Consider the following 17,063-nt stretch of genomic DNA (forward strand, 5'->3'; position numbering starts at 1 on the left):
TGAAACAGCATTGGTATTGCACTTTGTTTAAATTCTTTGTTTTTGTCTGATGTGTGGGTCAGTTAGCGGAAAGGGTTGCCATTGTTGGCCACACCTCAGGCTCCGCCGAGAGGTCTGGAGAAATGCACAGTATAATAACTTACTTTACTCCAACCCACACATCACAACCAAACAAACATTAGATTCTACCTACAGTTCAAAATCACTCTGCCGATCTCATTTGAGCAGCTTGAGCAAGTGCACCATACATTGATATACAGTTAGTGTATGTACAATGACCAATGTAAAGCCATATATTTATGTAAATATATTTGACTTGTATTTACACATACCATGCTTGCTTTGTTTCAATTTGTTCAAACTATCCCTTTCACACAAACACACACGCACATCAAAATGTGTATTTATTAACATTGAGCAAGATGCGTCAGTCATTACAAAGTAATTAATTTTGGGCGTACAAAATTACAAATCATCCTCAAAGGCAGATCACAGCATACACTGTATAAATAACAGGCAAAGATAATATTATTTCAGCCTCAGGTCACATACGAATGTGTGAAATGGTCGGTAACTACAGTAAGACAACCATTGTGATCAACACCACCTATATTATAGATGACATTAATGGCATCAATTGTAAAGCATTAAAACATGCAGACCTTATTAAATCGTGTGTGAACAACAAAATGGAGCACCAATTGTATTTATTCCTTACTGCGCTCCCTACATATGTCTGACATTCTGGACATAAATATTGAATTCCTGAGCAGGACAAATTATGAGAACAAAGTTTGTATAAATACACGCACACAAAGACAGCTCAAAATAGGATTAAATAAACTTCAAGCCTTGTTACCTGCTAATCTTCAATAACACTCCTTCTATAGCTACTGTTAAGAATGTAGGGTAAACTGTTTGGTTCCCTGTCCACTGAAAGGTGCACAAGTCATCACTAGAAGAAAATCACAAGCGCACCCTACTACTAATGACTATGGTTTTCTATCTCACGTTCCCTTCATTCAGATCACATCTGGAATGGTCACTTTTTGAGGTATAGGGTTTACATTTTGTGCTCTATTGTAAAACCTCTACAACTACCACCGTCATAAAAAATAAAACTAGCTGTGACTATCAGGCTGCAACACACACATTACGTTTTTGAAGAACACTTATTGAGTGGTCCGAGATTTGCGCCGAAATTACGGATGACATCGATGCCACTTTTCCACTGCCGATACCAATTCGGAGTCTAAAATGTAAATTTTACTTTGACCATTACTTTGAGGTCATTGAACAAAACTTGCGATACGATACATTTTCACCATTAGAGAGATCTACCATCTTTCCATGTGTCAAAAATGAATTTCCTTTTCCCCCTTTACTTTGATTTCCGACATGTTACATGTTTTTGGTACCAGATTTTTTGTATTGGGGAAATGATCAGATACCAATACCCTGTTTTAGCCTGGTATCGGCGTGATAACGGATACCAGTATTGTTAGCCCTATCCAAAAGAAATTGCAGTTTTGGTGTGAACTGTCCATATTTGGACAGCATTGGTCTGGTACTGTAGCTCTGTAGTTCTATATAAGCTGAAGTAAACATTAGGGGGGTATGGAGGTCCGAGGGGGTTCCTGGAGGTTAGTTTTGGGGGTTGACGACCAGGGACACGGTGGGGTCCTGCAGCTGTGTCTTCACTCTGCTGTGGAACTTCTCCCTGTAGTGGTTGAACTCCATGATGCTCTCCGGCTCCTCCGCCAGCCAGAACTTATCAAACTCGTACGCCAGGTAACCTGAGACAAAACATGGTCATTTTAAAGGAACACACCAATTTGCAACCAATTTCAAAAAATATTTCTGTGCAGTGGGAAAGCATATTACTATTCTACTGTGAAAGAAAGGGAACTACGGTAGTACGGTACATAAACATTCCGTGCAAGACCTTTTCTTGATCCTCCAATCACAACTGTAGCTTCCCTCGGACAAACAAGAGGGTGGGGTTTGATATAGGTAAATTCCTATGTACGTTATCATATATATATTATTTATTTTATTTTTTGTTCCCAGGTAGTTAATAATGAACTGTGCCGCCTAAAGTAAAGTGTTACCAATATATTCTTTTTGTGTGTAAAGTCAGACAAAATATATAATTTTCAAGAGACCTGTTAACACTTTAATCGCCGATGACGTGTTTAGACGTCATTCCTCGCCATGCTCATTCTGCCGAAGACGCCGTAACTCGTCTTTGATATCAATAATTCAAAAATCTGTGATCGAAATCATATTTCTCCTCCGGAGACATGAGATGTACTGGTGAGATCCACTCAACTGCCTAACGGTTCAAGAGCGCCATCTGGTGGCCGATCGGCCAAGAGGGAGGGGCGCGCCAAACAGGAAGTGCTCATCCATAATCCGTCCAGGCAGCCTATTCTTTATTCCCAGCGGAAGAGTGCTGCCGAGTGCTTCCGCGTTTTCCCTGATTGGCTGCGACACGCCCCGCTGCAGCCGCAGAGCAGAGCTTGTGGCATTATGTAGCCGTAATCCCCGATGTTTTTCATTCAACGCTTAGCTCAACTGGTATGCCGCCGTGCTGTGGATCCTGCGGTCCGTTGGTGACATGTTCGATTTCCTTCAATTTTTTTTTTGTTTACAAAAAAGTATTATAGTATTATACAACCTGGAAATGGTTCATCAGGATCAACATCCCATAATCGAAAACTGTCTACTCCACGCTGATCGTCCAACGGCGCGAGGAACATACGGTAAGATCCAGCGTTATTTTCTAACGTATTCTATACTAACTGATCTGATGATCATATGACCCACACTAGATGAATGGTATAACGTTGCCCACGGAATTATAAACGCCCCCTCGCCCATCCGGTCAATATCAGATGATACGTAGTAACTTCTAGAAGTACCTCCAGTTGAAATTTTTCATCTGGCAACGATCGCTACCAAACTGTATTTGATCATCAATATAATGCATTTGGAGCTATAAATCAAGTTCTGGAGAAAGCTGCAGAAAACGATAAAAACATACTTATACTTTAGACCATATTTTAGTATGAATATGTGAATGAAAAAGTATATCGTTGCTACACCCTGAACAATGGATATAGGACATTGAATGGGCCATAATAATGGCAATTTAGCTATAGAATTTAAAAAGTTATAGCCCTGCAAAGAAGGGGAACTTCTCCATAGACAAATAGAGCTGGCTAGAGATGGTAAATTATGAATTTGAACCATGGCGATCAAAGTGTTAATATAAAATAAAAACACATGACTCACAGTATAGCTGATGAAAGTGCTGTAGTTGAGCTGACCCCGGCACTGTGTTGTAGAAATGGGGTTTCAGAGCGCCACTCTTTACAAGACTGTAGGCCATCTCTGTCAGGTTGATCCCAACTATGGCATACGAGTACCTGGAATAATGTAGTATTCAAAACATTACTCTGTGCCACCAAGAGACTAGATACAATGTAATACAACTAAAATGACGACAGGAATATTTACTGCTTCAGCTAAATCTAGAGATGGATTAATAGCAGTAAGCAGTAAGACCACTTTGACACACAATATTATTGTGGTGGTAATAGTAGTAGTAGTAGTTAAAAGTTCCTACCCTTGTTTGGGATGGTTTGCATGAGACAGCACCTGACAAGCCTCATCCGTGTAATTCTCACTGAAGAACCTGTAGCAAACCACAAATTCATTAGTCAAATTATCATTCACAATTAATCAAACTGACTTAGATTTGTCACAAATGGCTAGTAACAAATACAACCTTTACAGCAGCACCAATTGGCGTATTCATAGATCCTTGCCGTTTCAATGTGTATGTAAAGGTATAGAGGTGCTGCTAAGCCATTTTCAGTAGTTTATTGAATGATTTGATGGAAAAAAAACATTTATACCATTGTTATTCAATATTGTATCGTTAGGGAGGGGATATTTTAAGATAGACCAGGGGTGGCAAATTCCAGCTGATACCCTTTTAAGCGAATGATCAGGAGTTAAGAGAGGTGGCCATCTGGCATTAGTTCAAGCTCAAGTTCAAGTATTATTTGTCCCAAAATGGGAAATTTGTACTGCAGCAAGCTTTAACACACGTAGCAAAATATAAATACATTTTGTATAGCGCTTTACCGAATGCTCAGACACTTTACAGAGAAAAATAAACAATACAATTTAGTAGGGAAAAAAATCTCTTATCTTCATTACTCAAATGCCACTCACACAAGATTGATGAGGCCCAACAGGCCCATTCCCCTGAAGTCGGTCTTGGGGTCATCTCCTTGGAAACCAATGTCACCCCACTGTTTCGTAACCCTCGACTCCAGTCTGACTGTTGGCATCAACAGGTCCCACAGCTGAGAGGACAATATCGTTAATATGAGCAAAAGATTATATGGTTAATTATCTTCACTCTCAATGTATTGAAGATTGTTGAGGTGTAGGTAAGATGGTGGTAATGTACAATCTGTCCAAAAGGTATTGGATAACATTTGGGAATTTCAATTATTTCAGTCAAATCGTTTTTGGGTCACTAGGTGGGATGTGTTGTTTCTCTTAATCTATAGTCAACTAGTTTCAGTGCATTTTTTGTGGAAGTTATGAGCCATGTCTATGCTATTAAATTAGGAAGTTAATGTCCAGTTATGTTCAAATCATATCACAGTTAGGCGATTAGTTAAAAAAAAAAAAGGAGGAGAGAAAAACAGGCTGTTAAATATACAGTAATGTAACAGGTAGTAGAGGACGATTATCTCTTGAAAATGTTCAGTGGCTCGCACCACAGTGACTAATGAATTCAGAACCTCACCTGCCAGTTGAATTACTTGGCAGCCAAAGTAGACTTTTACAACATAAAAGACTGTTGAGTCATAGATTATATTGTGGCAAAGTCAACATTTTCAACTCCTGTTGTTGCTCTTCTAAGCAGAGAGATTGAGACGCTTCTTCCCTCAGGCCATCAGAACACTCAACACTGATCTCTCCACACACACTACAAATCCTCACTAACACCCTCTCACATACCCCTACATACATAATACACTACAAAAAATGTCACTTTAAAAAAAACTGTACTGTATACATCTTTGCACATATTTTATATTCTAAATCCACTGTATATTTGTATAGTATTACTTTTTACATTTAGGACTGTTTTATTCTTATTACTTTTTATGTCTATTTTTTTTATTGTTTGCATTGTATTTTTGCACAATCCAGGCGGGCATGGCCACCTATATTTCACTGCATGTATTGTGTATGTATGTAATAAAACCCTTGAATCTTGAATCAAAGCTATAGCTTCTTTCTCGTGCTTCTGAAGCGAACAAAATGACACAACTGAAAGGCTCTGATCCGAGTCTCCCATGGCTTTAATAAACAACTGAATCTATAATTAGGAATGCAGTATAATCCACCATACCTTCAAAAGCATGTCCTCATGTTCCATTTTCTCAGAGTCAAAGACCTCCTTTCTTAAGTCTTCCACACACGTATATAGGCTCCTGTAGCCTGTTATTTGTAAAAGACACAGATGCAAGTTTTTCTTGAACCTATAGGACAGGGGGGGGGGGGGTGGAGAGGAAAGGCATGAACATCAAAAAGAAACCGAACAATACAAAATACAGAGAACCACACTGAGTTGATAAGACTTGGATACAGGAGCAACCTTTATGACAATACGGCAACTTTAGATAGGAGGTAACCTTACTTGGGATCTTTCGCAGGTTTGACATTCTTCTCTCGCATAATGTGATCCACACACTGCTCCAGATTCTCCTCGCTGGCTTGCAAGGCACATCTTACGACCTACAGAGGAGGGAAGGGAAAGGGGAGATATGTAGAGAAGGAAGGAGGATGTAAGAGCAAAGTAAAGCATTTACAGTATAACTAGTTACCAGGCCAATAATGGCCCTGATGGTTTTCAACAAAAGCCATGCTATATAGGGTAAACCAAAGTCAAACTCAGCAGCACTGCAAAAGGATACGTCTGTCACCACACTGAGTGGACTGTTGATCAGAATGTGCTTAGTAGGGGTGTTGGAAAGAAATCTATTCACATAAGAATTGTGATTCCATCACTACTCGTTCAAAATCCATTCACAAATTCCAAAAATGTATTTATCATCTTTCTGTTTAAATTATTTGCATTTACGTTTCCTATTGAGTGGACATTGAGTAAAGGTTTACATTAGATCCCCCCCCCCCCCCCCGTGTTTCACTATTCAAGTGTCTGCCGCAGTCAAATGGGAAAAGTAACTCAAAATAGCAGTCTAGAATCAAATCCACACTTGTATTGAATCAAGAATCGATTTTAATCAAATCGTGACCCCCAAGAAACTAAATAGAAACTAACTAGTGAGATTTCCAAATCACCGCATCTCTAGTGCTTAGGTAGCTATAACCACCACAATTAAGCGTATAGTGATCAATGTATGACTTAAGTTGTAAAAGTATGACTATGACAGATAAAAGTGATGGTAAACCTCACACAATAACTCTGCATTTGTAGCTCAAACACACCCAACTAGACAGTGAATGGTGATATTTCTTACCTTGCTCTTTGACGACTGGAGAGAATATTCTGTAATGTAACAACAAGAGGTTAATAATATGTACAAAAACACAGTGCACATTACACAACTATGGTTAAAAAGAGCATGGAGAGGAGTTGACTGAATGGATATCTTAATTCACCTGCTTTTGTTGTCCTGGTGGCCCCAGGCCTGTACCCAGCACATAGTCTCTGCAGCTCACATGTCCCTGTAGCGTGTCTGATGAACCACTTCAGCCAGTATCGAAGGAAGGATGCATAGACATACTGCCAGATATACCCCAACATTTCCTAACAGTAGTAACAAGACATGAATCAGTGGAATATAAAAAGACTAAAAAACAGCCTAATCTAGGTAATGCAATACCTTTTGGGGATCTATAACTGGAGAACTACACAATTTACACCGAATTTCTGGCGACCAATCCATGCATATTGCACAAATCATTGCTGAGGGGGAAAAAAGGTTGGTGCTGACTAACTATTCTTCAGCAAACTACATGAGAGTTAAACTCTATGGAATCAACTTCATTCAAAGTCAGTTAACCAGCAAGCAAACGACTATGGCAGGGCACTCTGTTGCTAGCTAGACCAATGTCTCAACTCCTTATCCCCCCCACCACCCCAAATGTTCAGCCCACCCCCCCCACTCCACGTTTTTACGTCAAATGTATATATTTTCTGGACTCTTTTTGTATCACAAACAGTACTGTATTTGCAAATCTGGTATGTCATAAATGTATAGATGTAGCAGTACTGTATGTCATGTATGTCCTGATTAATTGAAAATGGGGGACCCTGATGTAAACAAGACGAAAGTATTTTTCTGGTCTGCATCCCCTTAACAATTGTGTGTATTGAGCTGTACTGTATTGTCCCCATTCTGCAATCTGTTAATAAAGTTTTCAATCAATCAATCAATCTGTGCCAAGGCTGGAGCCTAAAGCAGAGCCTAGGATAATTGAAAAACAAATGAAAGGCGGTGTTGAATACACACATCCATTCTAGTGAGTGACTGATACGATTATCTATATCCATCTAAAGATTAGTAACGTTATGTCGAATGTAAGGTCACACTTTCACGGTGGAACGTGTGAAAATGTGGATTAGTTTAACTTAAACTCAGAAAAAAACAATGTATGCAAACTAGCTAAATAATAAATTACTTGGTGAATGAGGAAATATTACAGAAGATAACGTTAGCTAACGTTGACGTATATTAACATTGATAGTTGGCATTTTATTTGTTGTCGTTAGCATTACCATGGTAATAGACGAATGTATTAATGTCTACATTAACTAAGTTAGTCTTTTAGCTAACTTAGCTATCAATCTCAACTGGCTGACGTTAATACTACTAACGTCATTTACGTATACTAAGTTAACGTTACATAAGCCAACTGCATACAACAGGTTGTCATTACGTTGGTATAGCAGCCTAACCAGCAGCTAGCTACGCAATGTGTTGCTGACGTTTACCATTATTAACGCTATAGCGTAATAATTATTCACCACAACTTACCAGCTCAAGTTGATCTGATAGTGTTCCTGTTCCCTCCTTGAATATGTATATCTAACTTGAGCTAACGTTAGTTAGCCTAGGTCAAAGCTAGCCGTGTTTCTGTTGACAACAACAACAACACAGCCAACACAGCCAACACATACACACGGACTCGAGTCGGGACTCGGGAGGATACCGCCGCTAGTGGATTTAATCCTGTAGGAAATGGCCGCTTATTCTTCTTCTTCAATGGGTTTAATGGCGGGTCGCGACCACAAAAGGCGCATACCGCCACCTACTGTACGGAAATGGCCGCTACCATTAGTGAGGCGATCCGCCCATACGAGTAGGGGGTATCTGCAGAGCCGCAGAGCCAGGCTGGACGGGTATAAGTGGTCTGGACAAGTATAAGTGGTCTGGACAAGTAGTTGCGAATGGGGGGGGGGGGGGGGGGGGGGGCGGGGTTCGTCTCGTTTACATAGGTACATTATACATAGACAGTAATGTTACATCTAGACATGTAATAATAGAGTCAGTGTGTCAACAGTTGGAGGATGTGTGTTTAGTTGTCACTTTGTTCCCTCAAAGATGCTGCTGCCAGCAGCTGGAGAACTAATGGCTGCACGACTATTAGGAATGTCTGACTGCTAACTGTGTCTGACTCTTAACCACCAAAACCTGCAGCACCTATAATGTATATCATGCCAGTTAGGGTACAGACCCTCGCCTGAATAATACTGTTTATTTTTCTCATATTTTTTATATTCAGATGACATTTTATTGCCTGTATTTATGTCTTTCTACTATTACCCTGTCCATACCTGTACCCCCCCCCCCCCCCCCCCCCATGACACCTACATTTCTCCTTTAACTCACCTGCATGTACATGGGTGGACGGCTCTGGATCCGCCCAGGCGTATGATCAATTTCCGGTTTGCGGTAGGTTTATTTTGTCAATGCCAGTGTAGCCATAGATGAGTGTAGCACTTACACAGTGTACAGATCGTTGATTCTAGTTAATCCTCCTTTAATAATATTCAATGATATTAAATTATAATGTATGAGCTATTTCAGGAACCAAAGTCACTGTTCTTTGTATGGCGGACATTGCTGTTGCTTGCTGACTACAAATACAAATGAGTGTTTGTATTAAGTGAAAGGAAAACACATAACGGCCAGGATGAACATCACTTTAGCAGCCTGTATTGCAATAGTATGTGTTTATGCTGTGATGTATTAGGTTCGAGTTTGAACCTCTTTGGCCCTGATGTAAACAAGACGAAAGTCTTTCTCTGGGCTCTATTCCCCGTACCTGGTTCAACTAAGTTGATCAAAAGTCCCATTATCCAGATTCAATTAACCCGATGTTTGAATCCAGGCTTTCCCTGTTCCTCGAACGCTGATTCAGTCTCGTTAATTCGAACCAGACTTGATACTCAGGATAATTGCGCGTGGCCGCCTCACCTGAAAAGACAGCAGGTGTTGATAGCAGAAATCCTGATTTTCTAACGGCATTGATTGATTGATTGATTGATTGAAAACTTTATTAACAGATTGCAGAATGGGTACAATACAGTAGGGCTCAATAGCCTCGCCGACAAGTTAAATGCATAATCTATAGGCTAATGTTAAATCCCTCATTACCCCAATCAATCAGATTATATTTCTTTAAATGTGCCTGCTGGCAGTAGGCTTAATGGAACGAATAATCGAATGAGATCTTGCTAGCGAAAATAATTTGTTCAACTCTTTCAGAATAAGTAGATACAAACAAGCACAAAGAGTATCTAATTGATACGAATTAATAGATACTTATGAGGATATCTGTACTGTATGTGCTCGGCTTAGGTATCATGTACTTTATATATAAACAACGTTTTCAAGGCGCGACCCCCAAAATAACGGTGTCAGAGAGGCTTGGAGGGAGACTATACAGTTTCACTATTAATCAGGTTTGAATCTGTTTCGGACATCATCCATACATTCATTGAATTGATTAACCTTTGGTTTATACCAGTGACACCTCATGTTCATCATCAGATAACAGTGCTTGAACAGATAAATGCATTTTCTCAAATTCATTCGTCAAAACGTCAAACGGCTCATTCAATTTCTCAAATCCGTCAGACAGCGCATCTCAGAAATTTTAATCCCAGTTACAATATCACAATAACGTGTGAGTGACAGTGATACAATTCAACAATCCACAGATTCAGATTCCTCGTAATTCATAATCCAGTCCACACGGCACGCATAAAGACGCTTCAATTTATGCTTGAATGAAACACAATCCGGGCGCTCCGTTAACCAAATACATCAACAGCGGAGATGAAACTAATCAGAGCCAAAAGCCGATAGGTTTCATTCATTAAAAATATCCCAGCGGGATTCACATTTGCAATGCTCCGCGTTATTAAAATAACCACATAGTGTGTGTATCGCACCTCACGAGCGCCGTATATATGACGTGCATTATTTAGGACAAAGTAAATTTATTATCAGCATTTTAGGTCTATTATTTTACATTTCAAAAGCCCCCTCTAGAAGAACGAAGCACAAAAACATAATTCAGAATGGTATAATGGGATCTAGACTGTGAGAATTATTTCAGGAAGGGAGCTAGCATTTCTTTGCGAGGGCGTGGCCATGGTTTATCCAGCTAACTGAACTAAACCCTGCCCTCGACCAGGTTCAAACTTTTTGATCTGTTGCCATAGCGATTTAGACAATCCGACGTCGGGGAACGGTGTGAGGTTTTTGTCCATTGCTCACTTACTCGCTCGTTTCCTTTAAGCCTACTCGCTCTGTTTCCATTAGTTTTCTGTTAATCATTGCATTCCCCTATTCACACGCTTCTTCCCATAGACGTCGTTGATTGGTGCTCCCCCAACCACACGCTTGTCAATCACATCCCTCAGCTGTCACTGCTTGTCAATTAAGCTTTCCCTGATTATTTATACCCCGTTTCCCCATTCAAGTTTTGTTGGATCGTTTTGATATTTCAGTTGCATTCGCCGTTCCTGCCTTGCCTGCTGTTTTTTCCCTGTGCTTTGCCTCCAGGATATTCAAGAAGCATTCCTCTTGGACACCCTTTCCCCGTGGCGACGCGCTCGCTCCGTTCTGTTCCAACGCTCTTTACGCACAGCGCCTGGGTGAGTTTTTATGACTGTCTTTGATCCTATTCCGTTTTTCGTGTGTTTATATAACACTGAAGATTTCCTGCTTTTTATCAGACAGTCACTCACCCAGCGTTTAGCCTTTTTTGGATTGTTTCATTGGGATAATATTTTGGCCTAACATCGCCCACTGTGTGTTTACACACCGAAGATATTATCACTTGGATTTGTATTTTGGGACTTCGCTCACAGTGTTTATTTTGCACCGAAGATTTCTATCACGTGGGATTGTGTTTGGAACGTTACTCACAGTGTGTATATACACCGAAGATTCAGTCACTTGGATAACTCTGTTTTTGGGTACAAGTCACCTCTCCTGTCACCTGCTCTGTTCCAACTGCACTCTGAGCTAACTCGCTCCCTCTCTCCCTCTCGGTCCCGCAACCACCTCGGAGATTCTGCCGAGAGAAGTCTGCAGAGCGGCTCTGACGTCATCGTCTGCTTCCCCAGACTACCATCCCGGGAGAAGCTGCAGAGCAGCAACATTCATCCTTGCTTGTATTCCAGTCTTTGTTTGAACTCTACCAAGTCTATGCTGTTTTTTTAGTGTAAATAAACAAGCCCTTGTTTTTGGCAACTCTGAATCCTACTCTCTTGTGTCGTTGCGTTTGGGGTCGGTGTCAAACCATAACATTACGATCCAACCAAAATGACGACCCCAGCCGACACAGAGAGGGTCAGAACCGCACTAGCTAATCAGATCGAGTTGACCAAGGATCACAGTCACCAACTAGAGAGGGCTGCGGCTGCGGTGCAGGATCTCAGGGAACAAGTCCAGCCTATTCAAGGTTCACTGGCCGCTCTGGCAGGACAACAATCTGGTATTCTCGTTCAGCTTCACTCGCTGAGTGACACCGTTAACGCTTTACTCCCCTCACTTCCTTCAGGAGCATTCCCCGCAGCCCCAGCAGTTCCCACGTACCCCGATCCCGCACCTCGGGAACCCCGTCTCTCCGTCCCACGGCTGTTCGACGGCAATCCCGAGGAGTGTGCCACATTCATCATGCAATGTGAGTTGGTTTTCCGTCATCAACCAAGCCGATTTACTTCTAGAGGGTCCCAAGTGGCCTATATGACAAACTTGCTTTCAGGCCGGGCTGCCCAGTGGGTCACTTCCTCCTGGGCAAAGGATGCAGATTTTGTTTTCTCCTATCCAGACTTCGTGGCGGAGCTCCGCAGAGTGTTCCACCATCCAGCCCGTGGCCTGGACCCTGGAGCCCGGTTGGGGACCTTCCGACAGGGGAGCGGCGGGGTGACTGACTACGTCCTGGAGTTTCGACTGGCGGCGGTGGAGAGTGGATGGAACGACCCTGCACTTCGCCTAACCTTCCTGAGGGGGCTCAGTGACACGGTCAGGGACCAGCTCGCTACCCGGGAGGTGCCCGACTCCCTCGAGGACCTGTTTAGCCTCGTCATCCGCATCGACGGACGCCTCCAGGAGAGAAGGCGCGAGAGGACCCGACTGTTACCTCCTGAGGTACCCCGGATTCCCCGGACGCATGACGTCACTCCTGGACGCCCTGCCCTCAACACGACTGGTGGTAGCGGATCCTCCCATTCGGTTCGCGAGGAGGAACCCATGCAGCTGGGACGCTCTCATCTGAGCCAGGCTGAACGTGAGGCAAGGCTCAGGTCCGGTCTCTGCCTCTACTGCGGAGGGGAGGGACACCGAATCGCCAACTGCCCCACCCGGCCAAAAGATCAGGCTCGCCGAGACCCCGGGAAATCCTGGTGAGCCGTTTTTCCCATTCCCAGAGCCGCGCACCACCTGGCCATCTGATGAGCGTCACCCTGGCCTGGGGGGACCAACGAGCCACGGTGGAGGCCCTCATCGACTCTGGGGCAGACGAGAATTTCCTCGACTTCGAGTTTGCTACCCGAGCCAACATTCCACTTGAGGACCTTGTGAGGCCCTTGGAGATCTTTGCGTTGGACCAACACCGCCTGGCCGACATCTCTCAACGCACCGGCCCAGTCGTGCTGACCATCGCTGGGAACCACGTCGAGAGAATCCAGTTCCTCATCACCCGATCCCCCCTTGTCCCGGTGGTCCTGGGTAGGCCCTGGCTCACGCTGCACGAGCCCCACATCGCCTGGTCCTCCGGTACCATCAAGGGCTGGAGCTCCTCCTGTCACGCCCTGTGTCTGCAGGCGGCGTCCTGTCCCCCGCCCCGGAGGTCCGCTGGTGAGTCGCCTCCGGACCTCTCTTCCATACCTCCCGAGTACCACGACCTCTTGGAGGTTTTTAGTAAATCCAGGGCTCAGGCCCTTCCACCTCACCGCCCCTACGACTGCGCCATCGACCTCCGCCAAGGGGCTCCCCTTCCCGGCAGCCGCCTTTACAGTCTGACCGTTCCGGAGAAGAAGGCGATGGATCTGTACATCTCTGAGTCATTGGAAGCAGGACTCATTCGGCCTTCCTCCTCCCCGGTGGCGGCCGGTTTCTTCTTTGTTGGGAAGAAGGATGGGGACCTGCGACCCTGCATCGACTATCGCCAGCTCAACGAGATCACCATCAAGAACAAGTACCCTCTACCTCTCATGAACTCCACCTTCGAGCCACTGACCCAGGCTACCGTCTTCACCAAGCTGGACCTCCGGAGTGCCTACCATCTTGTCCGTATCCGTGAGGGCGATGAATGGAAGACCGCCTTCAAGACCCCCAGGGGCCACTACGAGTACCTAGTGATGCCGTTCGGCCTCACCAATGCCCCGGCGGTATTCCAGGCACTCATGAACGACGTCCTTCGTGACATGCTGGAGGTGTTCGTGGTGGTGTACCTGGACGACATCCTCATCTTCTCCAGGACCCTCGAGGAACACATCCAGCATGTCCGCCGTGTGCTGGAGCGCCTCCTCCACAATCGGCTCTTCGTCAAGGCGGAGAAGTGCCGTTTCCACTCCGACTCCGTCGACTACCTGGGCTTCATCGTTGAGAAGGGCTTGACCCGAGCGGATCCTCGCAAGATCCAAGCTGTGGAGGATTGGCCTGAACCCACCACTCGGAAGGAGTTACAGAGTTTCCTCGGGTTCGCCAACTTCTACCGAAGGTTCATCCGGAACTACAGTCAAGTGGCGGAGCCACTTACCAGACTGACCTCTCCCGCTCTGCCGTTCGACTGGTCCCCAGCGGCATGTGCTGCGTTCCGCTCCCTCAAGAAGAGGTTCACTTCCGCCCCTATCCTGCTCCACCCTGACCCCAAGAGACAGTTCATTGTAGAGGTGGACGCCTCGGATACTGGACTGGGCGCTGTCTTATCCCAACGTTCGTTTTCGGACCAGAAGGTACATCCTTGCGCCTTCTACTCGCGTCGGTTCCTCCCTGCCGAGAGGAACTACGACACCGGCAATCGGGAGCTGCTGGCGGTCGTGGCTGCGTTGGAGGAGTGGTGTCATTGGCTAGAGGGGGCCGAGGAGCCTTTTACCATCTGGACGGACCACAAGAACCTGACGTTCATCCGCGCTTCCAGGCGCCTCAACGGTCGGCAGGCGAGATGGGCCAGCTTCCTCAGTCGGTTCGACTTCTCCCTGACCTTCCGCCCCGGTTCCCGCAACACGAAGGCCGACTCCCTGTCCCGGTTACACTCCAAGGGGGCTCCACCCTCTGAGGACCCGACTCCCATCCTCCCGGAGGCCCGAGTGGTTGGAGCCATCACCTTGGGCATCGAGGGTGTGGTTAGACGTGCCCTACGCTTCCAGCGTGCTCCAAGCAACGTTCCGATTCATCGTCTCTTCGTCCCCGACTCTGTCCGGTCCCGGGTGCTGCTTTGGGGCCATACCAGCCGGTTCGCCTGCCACCCGGGCGTCCATCGCACGTTCTCCTTCCTGGCTCGTCGTTTCTGGTGGCCCACCATGCGGAACGACGTCAAGGAGTTCGTATTGGCCTGCGCGGTCTGTGCCCGCAGCAAGGCCTCGCACCAGGCACCCTCCGGGCTCTTACAGCCACTTCCCGTTCCAAGCCGTCCTTGGTCACATGTGGCGCTAGACTTCGTCACCGGTCTTCCCTCCTCCCAGGGGAACACTTGCCTTCTGACCGTGGTGGATCGATTCAGCAAGGGGGTTCACCTCGTGGCCCTTTCCAAGCTTCCCTCGGCGGCCGAGACGGCGGACCTCCTGACTCACCACGTGTTCCGCCTTCATGGGTTTCCCCAGGACATCGTCTCTGACCGGGGGCCCCAGTTCACCTCCCAGGTATGGCGGGCCTTTTGCAAGGGATTGGGGGCGACGGTCAGTCTTTCCTCTGGTTATCATCCCCAGACTAACGGACAGACGGAGAGGATGAACCAGAGCGTGGAGTCTGCTCTTCGGTGTGTGGCAGCCGAGAGACCGGCATCCTGGAGCCGTTTCCTCCCTGGGTTGAGTACTCCATCAATTCAATGGTCAGTTCTGCCACCGGCCTCTCACCATTTGAGGTTTCCCTGGGCTACCAGCCCCCTCTTTTCCCCGCACAGGAGGCGGAAGTGGCAGTTCCCTCCGTGCAGGACCACCTCGACCGCTGCCGACGAGTTTGGGAGATCACCAGGACCGCGCTGCTCCGGACATCTGAGCGCGCCTGTCGTGGGGCCGACCGGCGCCGGGTTCCTGCGCCGACTTACCACCCTGGGCAGAGGGTGTGGCTCTCCGCAAAGGACCTCCCGCTTCGATCCTCGGCCAAGAAGCTCAACCCCCGTTTCGTCTGACCTTTCGAGGTCCTGAAGGTACTCAGTCCGGCGGCCCTACGCCTGAAACTTCCTGCGTCCATGCACATTCACCCCGTGTTCCATGTCTCCCGGGTTAAGCCCGTCTCCCTCAGTCCCCTGATGCCTCCAGCTCCTGATCCTCCGCCTCCCGTGTTGGTGGATGGTCACCCCCAGTGGCAGGTCCGCCGGTTGATGGGCATTCGTCGGCGGGGCCGGGGGTTCCAATACCTGGTGGACTGGGAGGGTTACGGCCCTGAGGAGCGTAGCTGGGTCTCCCGGCAGCTCATCGTGGATCCCGGCTTGATCACTGACTTCCATCGTGCCCATCCTGACGAGCCGGGTCGGCCTGGTCGCCGGGTGGCTCCCGTGGAGGGGGGGGTACTGTGAGGTTTTTGTCCATTGCTCACTTACTCGCTCGTTTCCTTTAAGCCTACTCGCTCTGTTTCCATTAGTTTTCTGTTAATCATTGCATTCCCCTATTCACACGCTTCTTCCCATAGACGTCGTTGATTGGTGCTCCCCCAACCACACGCTTGTCAATCACATCCCTCAGCTGTCACTGCTTGTCAATTAAGCTTTCCCTGATTATTTATACCCCGTTTCCCCATTCAAGTTTTGTTGGATCGTTTTGATATTTCAGTTGCATTCGCCGTTCCTGCCTTGCCTGCTGTTTTTTCCCTGTGCTTTGCCTCCAGGATATTCAAGAAGCATTCCTCTTGGACACCCTTTCCCCGTGGCGACGCGCTCGCTCCGTTCTGTTCCAACGCTCTTTACGCACAGCGTCTGGGTGAGTTTTTATGACTGTCTTTGATCCTATTCCGTTTTTCGTGTGTTTATATAACACTGAAGATTTCCTGCTTTTTATCAGACAGTCACTCACCCAGCGTTTAGCCTTTTTGGATTGTTTCATTGGGATAATATTTTGGCCTAACATCGCCCACTGTGTGTTTACACACCGAAGATATTATCACTTGGATTTGTATTTTGGGACTTCGCTCACAGTGTTTATTTTGCACCGAAGATTTCTATCACGTGGGATTGTGTTTGGAACGTTACTCACAGTGTGTATATACACCGAAGATTCAGTCACTTGGATAACTCTGTTTTTGGGTACAAGTCACCTCTCCTGTCAC

The 17,063-nt window shown here is 46.0% G+C and overlaps 1 protein-coding gene across 1 annotated transcript; it reads right to left on the reverse strand.

The window, feature by feature from the left end:
- Positions 1 to 413: 413 nt before the first annotated feature.
- On the reverse strand, positions 414 to 8,252 carry elmod2 (ELMO/CED-12 domain containing 2). The gene is made up of 9 exons (XM_084318761.1): positions 8,097 to 8,252; positions 6,718 to 6,865; positions 6,576 to 6,604; positions 5,732 to 5,829; positions 5,444 to 5,573; positions 4,246 to 4,379; positions 3,632 to 3,700; positions 3,298 to 3,431; positions 414 to 1,796 (listed from the first exon to the last, which is right to left on the reverse strand). Exons 2-9 carry the CDS (start codon positions 6,860 to 6,862, stop codon positions 1,645 to 1,647), a joined length of 891 nt encoding a protein of 296 aa, XP_084174887.1. The 5' UTR covers positions 6,863 to 6,865; positions 8,097 to 8,252; the 3' UTR covers positions 414 to 1,644.
- Between the last annotated feature and the right edge of the window lie 8,811 nt (positions 8,253 to 17,063).

Source organism: Notolepis coatsorum (assembly GCF_963971535.1).
Source record: "Notolepis coatsorum genome assembly, chromosome: 7".
Classification (NCBI taxonomy): Eukaryota; Metazoa; Chordata; class Actinopteri; order Aulopiformes; family Paralepididae; genus Notolepis; species Notolepis coatsorum.